The sequence below is a fragment of the Pangasianodon hypophthalmus genome, chromosome 1 (assembly GCF_027358585.1).
Source record: "Pangasianodon hypophthalmus isolate fPanHyp1 chromosome 1, fPanHyp1.pri, whole genome shotgun sequence".
Classification (NCBI taxonomy): Eukaryota; Metazoa; Chordata; class Actinopteri; order Siluriformes; family Pangasiidae; genus Pangasianodon; species Pangasianodon hypophthalmus.
This window is the reverse complement of record NC_069710.1, coordinates 37,501-50,907: the sequence shown is the minus strand read 5'-3', so window position 1 is coordinate 50,907 and position 13,407 is coordinate 37,501. Positions and strand designations below refer to the sequence as shown.

General features: G+C 42.0%; 2 protein-coding genes across 3 annotated transcripts in view; both read left to right on the top strand.

The window, feature by feature from the left end:
* The window catches only part of LOC113525472 (potassium/sodium hyperpolarization-activated cyclic nucleotide-gated channel 1), a 28,088-nt gene extending 17,826 nt beyond the window's left edge, over positions 1 to 10,262 (top strand). The window contains exons 4-9 of the mRNA XM_026911997.3: positions 254 to 415; positions 1,111 to 1,329; positions 2,660 to 2,806; positions 2,912 to 3,152; positions 3,701 to 3,865; positions 5,176 to 10,262. Of these exons, the coding sequence (XP_026767798.3) occupies positions 254 to 415; positions 1,111 to 1,329; positions 2,660 to 2,806; positions 2,912 to 3,152; positions 3,701 to 3,865; positions 5,176 to 7,601 (3,360 nt within the window). The 3' untranslated portion in view covers positions 7,602 to 10,262. The remainder of the gene's footprint in view (positions 1 to 253; positions 416 to 1,110; positions 1,330 to 2,659; positions 2,807 to 2,911; positions 3,153 to 3,700; positions 3,866 to 5,175) is intronic.
* A 3,132-nt stretch (positions 10,263 to 13,394) lies between these two features.
* The window catches only part of zbtb7b (zinc finger and BTB domain containing 7B), a 33,695-nt gene continuing 33,682 nt past the window's right edge, over positions 13,395 to 13,407 (top strand). For both annotated transcript variants that reach the window (XM_053237068.1, XM_034307865.2), the window contains exon 1: positions 13,395 to 13,407. This exon is cut by the window's right edge and continues 212 nt beyond it. The gene's annotated coding sequence lies outside the window, so the exon portion shown is untranslated.

Sequence of the window (13,407 nt, the reverse complement as noted above, 5' to 3'; positions counted from 1 at the left end):
ACACACTACATAACCACACACTATAATCACACACTCTATAACCACACACACTATAATCATGCACACTATAATATCACACTCTATAATCACACTCTATACCCACATACTCTATAATCACACTGTATAGTCACACACTCTATAATCACACACTATAATATCACACTCTTTAATCACACTCACGATAACCCTACAGTCTGTAACCACACACTCTGTGTGTGTGTGTGTGTGTGTGTGTGTGTGTTGATTATATCAGATCTTCCACATGACGTATGACCTGGCTAGTGCGATGGTGCGGATCGTTAATCTCATCGGGATGATGTTGTTGCTGTGTCACTGGGATGGCTGTCTGCAGTTCCTTGTCCCCATGCTGCAGGACTTCCCACCTGATTGCTGGGTCTACAAGAACAATATGGTGGTGAGAGTTTGTGTGTGTGTGTGCATGTTGTGCAGTGGGGTGTTGTTTTCACACACACAGGGTGGTAAAGGCAGACACATCATTTATTCACAAATGTTGTCAGCACAGCATGTGTACATGGGTAAGTTGGCTGTGTGTGTATGTGCATGTGTGTGTGTGTGTGTGTGTGTGAATAACTACTTTTTTTGAAAGGAAAGATTTATTCAATCTGAAATGTCTCTCCCTCTCTCTCTCTCTCTCACACACACACATGAGACAGTGTTGTTGCTGACTCATGCTGGGGCAGGGTTTTGACCGTGATTGCTATAGAAATTGTTGCCAGGTAGGAGATGCCCAGAAATTCTCAGACAGAGACAGAGACAGAGACAGAGAGAGAGACAGAGACAGAGACAGAGACAGAGAGAGAGACAGAGACAGAGAGAGAGAGAGAGAGAGAGACAGGCAGAGAGAGAGAGAGAGAGAGAGAGAGAGAGAGAGAGAGAGAGTTGGCTGATAATTAGATAGTAAATCGTTAGCTGACAGTTGGCTGATAATTTGATTAGCCAGCTCCTAATTAAATATTCTATTCTATTGTATTTGACTCTTATTGATATCTTTCCTTACCTAATTATTACTTTTTTCTGTTTCTCTCTTTCTGTTTCTCTCTATCTCTTTCTGTCTTTTTCTGTCTGTCTGTCTGTCTGTTCTCTGTGCAGAACGACTCGTGGGGTGTGCAGTACTCATACGCTCTGTTTAAGGCAATGAGTCACATGCTCTGTATAGGCTACGGTGCTCAGGCTCCAGAGGGAATGACTGATGTTTGGCTAACAATGCTTAGCATGATCGTGGGAGCAACATGTTATGCCATGTTCATCGGCCATGCCACTGCTCTGATCCAATCACTGGACTCCTCACGGAGACAGTACCAGGAAAAGGTATGGATGGAGGGAGGAATAGGCCACATTTGGGTTGAAAAGTCAAATGGGTAGATGAAAGAAAAGTAAACATGATTAGATAAGAAAGACAAATAATTGCTGGATAGAGAAATGACTACTTGGTTGAATAAATACATGCATAAACAACTGGATGGATGGAGGGACAGGTTGATGATTGGATGAATGAATGATGAATGAATAAAAGAATAGACAGACAAACGGTTAAATGGTTGTAAGGTGTAATGGATGCAAAAATAGGTGGTTAGATATATAGATGGATGTGGGGCTAGATGGCTGGATGGATGGACAAATGAATGTTTGACTCACTGGTCATTATAAAATGGGTTAATAGATAAAAGAAATGGATGGATAGTTGATTTTTTTTGGATGGCTGGATGATCAGATAAATGGATCATGGAGAAAAGAATGGATGGATGGATGGATGGATGGATGGGCAGACAAATGGCTACATTGTCTGATGGAAAATGGGTAGTTGAATAGATGGATGCATTAATTAATACGTGGAGGATGATATATGAAGAGATGAATGGTGAATGATTGGAGATAGATAGATGATTTGTCATTCATAAACAGGATAATATTTATACAGATGGATAGACAAATGGAGCTGATGAATAGAAAATTGTGTAGATGGTTGAAGGGATAGACAAATTTATGTTCATCTCAGGTATCCTGGTACTATCCGGGTATAGACAGACATGCATGTAGGGAGGGATTTGATTCACTGCTTTTGTTTTGTTCTTTGTATTCTTTTATCTCATTTTATTTGTGTTTGGCCAATACTTGTTGTCTTTTAAATGTGCTGTATAAATAAAGGCGACTTGACATGTATAGCTGAATGGGTAGAGGGATTGATCATAGCTAAGTGGGTGGACAGTCATACTTGGATGTGGGGATAGATGGATGGGATGTGGCGATGGATGTGGTGATGGATAAAAGGAAGGATAGAGGGATCAGTGGGGGTGGATGAAAGAGTGGAAGGATGTAGAGATGGATGGAAGGGTGGATGGGGTGGATGTGGGGATAGATGTGGAGATGAGTGAAGATGGATAGAACGATGGATGGGACTGGATGGAGGAATGGACAGAGGGGTTGATGGAGAGATAGGTGTGGGGTGGGTGGAGTGCCAGATGGAGGGGTGGAGATTGAATTTTTGGTTATCGTTCACAGAGAAGAAGGTTACTGAACATTGATTAATGTGTTGATGGAGCGAGTTGTTTATTGAATGGTTCATAATGACCCACTGATTTACGTTTGAACTGAATAAATGGTGTGTGTGTGTGTGTGTGTGTGTGTGTGTGTGTTACAGTATAAGCAGGTGGAGCAGTACATGTCCTTTCACAAACTTCCAGCTGATGTGAGACAGAAGATCCATGAGTATTATGAGCATCGCTATCAGGGGAAAATGTTTGACGAGGAGAACATCCTCGGGGAACTAAGTGACCCACTAAAGGAGGTCAGTGTCTCTCTCTCTGTCTTTCTCACACACAGACACACACACAGCTTTCACTAAGAGACAATTTTTGGAGAATGAATTGTTGTGCTTTTCCTCTATAAACAGGAAATTGTGAGCTTTAACTGCCGCAGTTTGGTGGCTAACATGCCGCTGTTTGCTAACGCGGATCCAAACTTCGTGACTGCAGTCCTCACTAAGCTGCGCTTTGAGGTGTTTCAGCCCGGAGACTTCATCATTCGTGAGGGGACCGTCGGCCGAAAGATGTACTTTATTCAGCATGGCCGAGTGAGTGTCCTCACCAGGGGAAACAAGGAGACCAAACTCAGCGATGGATCATATTTTGGAGGTGAACACATTTATTTCCCAGAATATTATAAGATTATAATATTATATATTATGATATTACAGAATCATTATGAGATAAATGACTGCTACATAAGGTGTGTTACAGTGTTACAGATTTTACATAAACATGTTTAATTATGTATAACACACGTCATAATAGAGATGGATATATAGATGGATAGATAGACAGAAGGATGGGTTGATATATGAATGAATTGGATAGATAGATAGATAGATAGATAGATAGATAGATAGATAGATAGATAGATGGATGGATGGATGGATAGATAGATAGATGGATAGAGTAGTGGTTGGATTGACAGATGAAGGATGGATTGATGGTTCTAAGACCTGAATGGATAGAAGGATAAAAGAGCAAAAGGATAGGTAGAAACATTGTACAGATGAATATGTGGATGATCGGCTGGATGGACAGATAAATGGATGGGTGTAGAGGCAGAAGTATGAGCAGATGTGGTGAAATGGATAATTTATGGCTGTTATGACTGTGTGTGTGTGTGTGTGTCCGTGTGTGTGTGTCCTTTATAGAGATCTGTCTCTTGACCCGTGGCAGGAGGACAGCGAGTGTGAGAGCTGATACCTACTGTCGTCTTTACTCTCTGAGTGTGGATAGTTTTAACGAGGTTCTAGAGGAACACCCGATGATGAGACGAGCGTTTGAAACAGTCGCAGCTGATCGACTAAACCGCATTGGTACCTGAAATCAGTCTCTCAGCCGTGCTTTTGTTTTATTTTATTTACTATGTTAACGTGATAAGAGCATGGGTTATTTTATCATTGTGCATTTTATCATTTATTTATATTAGTTTACTTGCACCTCATGTCTGTACTTCATACTAATTGTTACAGCTTTATGTCATACCTGTTTATTTAATTTTGTAGCATAGAATACCCTAAAGTCAGACATAACCTAATGTCAGACATACATTAAAGTGAGATAAAACTCAAAGTCAGACATAACCTAAAGTCACATATACATTAAAGTCAGACATACATTAAAGTCAGACATAATCTAAAGTTAGATATATTTTAAAGTCAGACATACTTTGGATTTGGATCGGATTAGTTCATCAGACGGATGGCGGTAATACTTCTTTTTTTTTCTTTTACACATCTCAGTGATAAAACTCTTGCATCCAGACAGCGATAAAATGACCACAGGAGGAGTGAGTTTCTAGCGTGTTGTATTCTCTACGAACCTGAATGACACAGTCATATGATCATGTTCCATTTGTAACATGGTGTCCAATCGGTCAAAGAAGAATAGAAGTAGAGAAAAGATGCTGCTTCTTATTTCACTTTGGGGGGAACCAAAGTTCCAGCAACAATTTGGAAATACAATAAAACAATAATTAAAGTATACAGGAAGCAACTATTTTTTGTTTCATGACTCGGGAAGTGTTTAATATCTGGGGGAGGGGCACTGATACGCATGATACAAGACCGAATACTGCAAGTATCAGCAGTCAGACATCTTTTTTCCAAAGGAAGGTGGCATCTGCATAGAAAATCATGGACATGTGTATACGGACAGGACAGAAATGATCAGATGACCACTGAGTTTGATGAAAAACAGTAGGTAATATGGCCTGTAATTTTCTCGGAGAAGGATGGAGCAAAACATCAACATGGCCAATCCAAACAGAAATAAAATCACAGAGAAGCAACTGTAAAACTGGAAATTACCCAAGGACTGCATATAAATTTAATCCAGTCCTGAACTGGCTATAATCTAATGTAAAAAATTATATTAGAAAATGTTGTGGTGGAGTGGTGATTTTGGGGAGTTCTATGCCACATTATACATCACACATGAATTCATTTAAATTTCTTTTGTTAAAAAACCTTGTCATGTTTTGTTTTTTGCACCCACTGTAAAACTTTTTGAGATGTTTTAAGGTATGAAAGATGCTTTATATACTAAGTTATTTATTTATTGTTATTATTATTATTATTACTATTATTATTATTTTATTATTATTATTTCCATTTGTGTACATCAGGTAAGAAGAACTCCATCCTCTTGCGAAAGACGTCTCAGGGTGGCTCAGTGGCGAGCAGCACTCTGGGCCGTGGAGGTGGGCCTGGGACTGGGGGTGGAGCCAGCAGTGGCCGTGGAGGTGCTGGATCCTGTGACAGCATTTTAGTGCAGCAGATTGTCAAACATGACAGCATGCCAGCCATGCAGGATGTTGCTACTGGTAACTGGATTGGGGGTGCAGGAGGGACTGTGGCAGGGAGTATGTCCTCACACCCACGACCAGTGATCTGGGCTCCATTAGTTCATGCCCCCTTACACACTGCAGCAGCTGCCTCGAATGTTGCCATTACTCTTCTACAGCAGCAGCAGCAACAACAGCAGGGCATGTTTCTTCCCTCCCCCCTCTCAATCTGCCCCACTCCCCTACCTATTTGCCCCTCCCCTGTTCCTATTTGCCCCTCCCCCTCCTCTTGCCCCCTCTCACCTCCACGTGCCCCTATTCTGCCACCCCGCCAGTCCCTCAGTGCTATCATAACCCCCCGTGGCGGCCACACTTCCAATACATCAACTCCTTCCCCTTCTACAGCAGGCCCACCTATTATCGGTGGAGCAGGAGTCACCAAAACACCTTGCACTCCCATGTCATCAGTCCCCACCCCCTTTCAGGCCAGCAGGACTCTGCACAACAACCTCCGCCTTCAGACAGAACCAAGTGTTATGGTAGGGGGGGGCACTAATACATTACCTCTCCAGAAAGTCTTGCCCCCTTCCTCCGGAGCCAAAGAGGCTCTGATGCGTCACGTTGGAGGTGGGAGCACACAGGGCCTCCCCTCTTTGGGCCGTCTGACCCAGGAGGCACGTCTACTCTCTGCCTCTCAGCCTACCCTTCCCCATCGTGGTTGGCCACACCCTCCTCTCCATAGAAAAGCTTCTGGGGGAAACTTACTCCCTGCTCCTTTTGTGATGTCACAGGCTCAGTTTGCATGGGGGGGCAGTGCAGGAGTGCTTAGTTCTCACAATCCGCAGGTGCAGAAAATACCTGCACAGACATCTTTGCCCCTTCCCTCTCCACTCACACACACACAATCAGCCACACAGGCCACTCCCCCTCCCACTGGCTCCTCCCCTCCAAAAACACATGCTTCTTACTCTTCAGCTCATGCATCTCCAGCCTCAGGTCCTGCTTCTTCTGCTCCACTGATGCCCCAAACTCAGCATCCAAAACCCGTCCCTACACGGTCCTCCCCTTCCCCTACTTTCTCTACTATGGATACGCCCACTTATTCTAACCCAGCCCCCTTGGTTCCACCCCAAACTCAGAGTAGTAAGCCCTCACCCACTTCCCCTTCTCAGCCTCAGAGTCCTCGTTCAAAACTTTCTCAGACTCCTCCTCCACCTTCTCCATTATCCTTCACTCCATCTGCAACTCCGTCACACACTCGTACCCCAACCCCCATTCACACACCTGCTCCAACACCAACACACACTCAAGCTCCACCCCCAATCCCAGTTCCCACCCAAACCAGGACAAACACTCCAGCTCAGACTCCAACAAGCTCAGCGATGCAGACCCAAATAACAAATCAGACCCAAACCGTTTCTGTTTCATCTCCTTCCGAAACCTCTGTGCAGATGCCAAATGTACTTTCTCCACCTACCCAAAGCCCAATTCAAACCCAGACGCAAACCCAAACTGCAACCACGGCCCAAACTCAAACCCAAATTACACCTCAAACTCCACCATCTGTTTCAGCTCTGTCCCATATTTCAGCCACCCAAATTCAAAGCAAGGGGATACCACCAACCAACACCACTCAAATGTCAGCTCAAGAAAATACAGCCAGGTCTCCACTCACTCAAAGCCCGACCCAAATGCTGATGCAAACCCAAACTCCCTCCATGGCTCAAACCCTGAGTTCTCATCAAACGCCATCCTCAGCACAAACTCAGAGTTCTACTAAAACTCCAATCACAGCCAAAGCTCAGAGTTCTACTAAAACTTCAACCACAGCCCAAACTCAGAGTTCTACTGAATCTACTTCCCAAAACCCAACTCCAACCCAATCCCAAAACACAAGCCCAGTTCCAAACCAAACTCTAACACAAACTCCTTCATTCAAATCTTCATCATTTCCACCTCTATCACAAAAAGCATCCTCTTCAACACTTCAAATCCCCAAAGCACCCCAAACTCCCACTCAGCCTCCATCCACCCTCCAAACTCCACAGCCTTCTTCCGCCCTCTGCCCTTCCTCACCACAGTCTACTACACCTTCTTCAAACCCACCTTCAGTCTCACCAGGACTTCAATCCACTGCAGCTCCAGATTTAGGGGCCTCAAACACTGCTTCCTTCACGTCGTCCATGTCAGGGAAATCAGACACCGCCGCACTGCCATCACAGAAAGAATCTGACGCACTAAGACACAAGCTTCCCGCTAACATGTAAAGGGTCATAGGTCATCGCAGCAGATGATAAGTTAGAGGTCATTATGTGTTAGTGATTGTAAGCAGCAGGTGTGGGAGCAGAGCTGGAAAGAGCACATGACATTTCTTTCACTGTTCATTAAGTGCACGCTATACCCAAAATTCTTATAAAGACAGTGAACACTTAGAGGAGAATGTAATCGTGATTTGGAAATCAACTGGTCAGCAGCTGCAGTGAGTGGGGAACACTTTTTCACTTTTATTCATTAAAAATTAAATTATAATGAACCTGTGATGATCTGAACAACAGCTTACACATTCAACACTGGAGGATGTACAAGGTAAAGAAGTGTGATGTCATTATTTTCTAGCTCTGCCCCCTTCAGTCACCTTTTATTCACCAAAGTGTAATATAATGTAAATAATAATACAAATAATAGTAATGATTATTAATATAAATAGGCAAAAAAAAAATTCTGTACTAATTAGGAGCAATCCATTCATGGTGTCTCGTCTCAGGTGTTCAGTGTTAGTTTGAGACAGTGCAGCTCTAGTGTTCTTGTACACACACACACACATACACACACACACACACACTCACACACTACTGTGGTTACTGTGTGTTTTTGGTGTGCAGAAATGTAGTTCCACACAGCTCTGTAAATATAACAGCTTCTCTGTTGGTCTGTGAAACACACTGAGGCCCTGTTCCAATACTGGAACACTTCCCCTAGACCACTTGGTTAAGTGGTTAAGTCCCCTCAGACGTCTTACTGGTTGTTGCCATAATCTGGCAGCTTAGCGAAATGTATAAAGCAGTGATCAGAGCAAACAAGAATAAAAGATGATCTCTTTGTACTTAGTGCTCACAGTGGACTTTACCAGTTGGAAAAAAAAAAGTTAGGACTCACTCATTATCACGAGCAAGGGATAGTTTTTGATTGTATGTTCAGGTTAGGTGTGCCTTCATGTGCAATTATCAGTATACTGCTAAGTCATAAATTCTAATATACGTGTTTAAGAAGCTATACTAAGTTTTTTGACTTGTTGCTGAACTTTATGCTTTCATCGTGGAGGAAGATATGGTTCTGGTTCCTTACTGTTCAAAATCAAGCTCACATCAGGCTCACATCTCTGATTATCTACATTTTTACAATGGGAAAAGACCAGCGTAGGCCAGGCTAGCTAAATAGCTAACAATAACAGTGCAGCTATACTCATACAAGGTCATGGTCCACGCTAACTGTCCACTATTATGCTAATACTCACTATTTTTTATTTAACTGAGTTCATGAATTGTGACACAATGTTGATATTTCACAATATGGTTAAACACATTATTTGTGTTAGTGGTGATACTAAGTTTAAAGTTAGTGTAATTCTAGTCTTGTCTTATTACTTGACTAACACTGAGGGAAGTACTGATGTTCCAGATGGTTCTGTCTCGTTTCCACACTCACTGTGTCTTTCCACTCTCTCTATAAAACACTTAACTTTAGGTTACACATTCTAGCTACCTAATTTACAGCAACAGCAAGGTCTCTTGTCTCAGTTGCCTAGCAACAGTGTTTCACAAGTTTAACACCCTGAATGATATCAGGTCAAAATCACAAACATGTTAACATTAGGGAAGTGGACGTGGGTACAGTGGAGACAATACTGCAACGTTGAGTTAGTGTTTCGACTGTGTCATTCATCTCCATCTGTATGATCAACACATACACACACACACACACACACACACACACACACACAGTGGTTGGATGTATTAGTACAATTAGCAGTCTCTTTTCTAAACCAGGCTGCCTATAGTGTGTGCACTTATGGACCAAATGAGTTTTATTTTTCTGTTGGGGAGAGGGGATGAGGGCTGGTGTGGAGGTATTTGGTGAATTTTGGTGCATAAGGTGATGTTAAAAAGAATAAAGACAGTTTAGAATCAGTGTGCTGCAAGACCTTTCTCTCTCTCTCTCACATTTTCTCTGTCTCTGTCATCACACACTTGCATGTTTTAGCCTAAACCACATTCTCCTCATCTTCTGACTGTCTGACTGACCATGAGGCCATTATTTTTATTGTATTGTTTATTTAATTATAATTGTAAATTGTGTATATGTGTACTGACCGTTACATTGATAATTCTGAAAGTTTCTACTTTAGAGCTGAAAACACACACTGACACACTGAACTGCAATTTGTTTCTCCCTTTTTTTCTAGCACTTTAAAGTGAAAAGGACAGAAAATCACATTTAAAGATCTCATTCCAATTCCACTGAATGATGTGACGTCTACATTTATAACCTAATGTACTGACGGAGAAAAAAAACATTTTAAAGAATGATAAATTTGCTACAGGAAACGAGTTCTCACTTTGATTATCAGCATCAACCACATCAGTCTGTCTTATCACCTGAGTTAAATGTCACCTGTGGTGTTTAAACATGAGCTTCATGTTAAAGAAAAAAAAAACCTAAATAAAATTATTTCCACATCTTTCCACAAACTCAGTGTTGCTCAAAACAATTCAGCTCTAGTGTCTTTCAAAGGGTTTTTCCAGACCACCTCACATTTGTGGTTCTTGTTACCATATTATTTATTGGAATTAATATTTTGGGGGGATGCTGAGCTTTTATACTGTAAATGCTTACGTGACAGTGACAATAAAAAGATTTGTGCATAGGAAGTTCCTTTACTTCATCGACATGTTTCCCGATTCTTTGATTCCTGTATGTGTGGTTGAAGGACTTCGATCGGTTTCTGGGTCATGGGATGAAGGAAACTGGATCAAAGAGACAAAAAGGCATTAACCCGAGTTTGTGTCACTGTGCCACTCTCACAGCACCCTCTCCTGGAGCTGAGGTTCAACTGTGTATTATTACTAATACACAATTCCTTGCTTCTTAGCTGCAAGGAAGTAGAGAAAGAAGGCAAGGAAAGGAACTGAGGAGAAAGCTCATTAAAATGCCTGTAGTGAATTCACTTTTTGATTCTGTTTCTCAGCTGTGTTAAATTTAAACAGATCAACATTTACACTCCAGTAATTTCACACAGAATAAACCTTCATTTAAGCAATATGGCACGAGCGAGTGTGTTGGTATAGTAAATATCAGCACAGCTATATAAACAAGAAGTTAATGTCGAGCAACTGACATTTCTGACACAACATGGTCAAATATTTATTTTATTTTTGCTCCGTCAATGAAAATAGTTCCCAGAGAAGCCACAGCTGGATAGAGCGTGTTGCCATGCATACCACTGACATGTTATATAATACTTTATTATACATAAAACATAAAACATTATTGCAGTTAAATATTCTTCTACACTGAACAAGATCCTACTCATTACCTGTCTCTCCTCTCTCTCCTCTTTCTCCTTGCTCCTCTCTTTGCTCTCTTCTCTGTCCTCTCTCTTCTCACTCCTCTCACTTCACTCCTGTCTCCTCTCACTTCTTTCTTCTCTAAAAATGATTCATAGAAATTTGATATTTTGTGCATAATTTTGTCCATGAAAGTATTTTTTTAATTTGTTGATATTTTTAACAGTGGAGGAGAAAGTGAACTTCATCGTTCATACAGTGAGCACACAGGTTCTCCTGTGTTCCAGGTTCTCCTGTGTTCCAGGTTCTCCTGTGTCGGCCCTTCTCCACGGCGAGACTGTGCTCACTCAGCCTGTACCTGGTCAGGACGTGTCTCTGCTTTATATCTCTGACAGTGAAGAGATACTCTGCCAGTTCATACTCTGTGTTTAGGGCCGATAGCAGTGTAATCTGGACTGGGTTTGGGTCTGACTGTCCCAGTGCTCCAGATACGCTCTTCTCATCTGTAATTTGGTTGACTCTGATTAGACTTTGGTGAGCAGAGCTGGTCTGAGACTGCTGTGTGGTAGGGGTTAGTGGATAGTGTGTTAGGGGTTAGTTTGTTAGTGAGTCTTAGGACCAGCTGACAGAAGGAAATCGTTTTAGGACTGAGCTCTTGGGTTTACACTTTCATACTGCAGTATGTTTTCATTACTTATTTTAGGATTTACGTTTACATTTATGGCATTTGGCAGACGCCCTTATCCTGAGTGACTTACAGAAGTGCTTTGAAGTCTCTGTCAATAAATACATCCCGATACTGGTCCACTTGGTCATGAACTGAGAATACCATCAGTCTAAAAAAACTCTGTTGGGGAGGTAATATAGTAAGAAAAGCGCCATCGAGCATCAGTGTTTTAAATCTGATGCAGCAGCTACAGGAAGCCAGTGGAGGGAGCGCAGCAATGGGGTGGTGTGGGAGAACTTAGGAAGCATGAAAACAAGTCATGCAGTTGCATTCTGGAATCACAGCTAAAAGACATATAGGCCTACTTTTTGTATTATTTCATATCATAAATATTTATGTAAGCAGTTGTTGCCACTTCCAATTTCTACAATTTCTGTGGAGTCTTGGTGTGTTTTACCTCGAACTTATTTATTGTTGTTATTACTATTATTATTATTAAGAGGAAGAAGACCAAGAAGCTTTTATTAGTATAATACATTCACTCAAATACACACACACACTGCACTTCCAGCTTGGACCACTTGATGGTGACAAACATCATCTGAATATCTGCTGCTGAGGACAAGGAGGAAACAGAAATAAGATAAAACATGAGATCATAAAATATGACTCATCATGAGTTAATGCTGATAGAAGGAGCACAGAAATAAAACATTTTCATTATTTTAATTCACAACACTGAACAAAAATACTACACATTCCATTTAATATTAATGTCATGAAGGTTCACTGAGTGCACAGTTTATCAGCTCCACCTTCACACAGGTCACTCTATAGGTGTAGAATTACTGACTGTAGCCCATCTGTCACGCTGTGTCAAAGAATTGCCACCCTACCGATGGAGAGGGACCACCACAGAAGCAGCAGATGAACCTCCAGGTTCTTCTCAGGTTCAGCAAAAGAGTTTTCTCACAGCTCCAGGTTCCATCGTGATCATGGGAAATTCCACATGGGCAGTTACCCAAGTTATCCCCAAGTCTGTGTGAATGTGTGTGTGTGTGTGTGTGTGTGTATGGTGCTGTGAGATGGAGTGGTATCACATCCAGTGTGTATTCCTGCCTTAGACCCAAGATTCCCAGAATAAAATCCAGATCCACCCTAATTAGGACAAAGCTCTTACTGAGAGAGAGAGAGAGAGAGAGAGAGATAATGAATTAAATACACATTCATATAAAACACCTTCTCCATCAATATTTTATCATTCCTGTGATTCCTTTGATTCATGTGCTTTTGTCATGAGACTGAATACACTGTATTTTTATGTTGGAATACTGTTTGTAGTATTTTAACACACACACACACACACACACACACACACACAATGTAGATACAGTCTCTGGGAGCTGTACAGTAGCTGAGGTAAAGCAGGTGGGCAGGAAAAAGACCACAACAAACAAACACACACACACACACATACACACTGCAGACTTCTCGAGAGCGAAGTGATCCTCCAGAGACTGCAAATGTTAAACCACTTCAAACAGGAAGTGTGTGTGTTCCTCTTTCTAGCTTCGTCTTCACTGTCAGTCATTTTCTGCAGTGTGTCATCTTTGCAGAACACACACACTTACAATTAATTGCGTGTGATAATACCATAAAGGCTGGCAGAGTCAGACATACACTTAAAGCTGACACACACACACAAACACACACACTCACACACACACACACACACCTCCCGCTCTGTTCCAATCCCATGAGCGCTTCCTGGTTGTTGCGGAGTCGCGAAGGGGCGGCAAAGTGGGGGGGCGGAGGGGGGGGGGGGTCAAAAGGGGCCGAGAG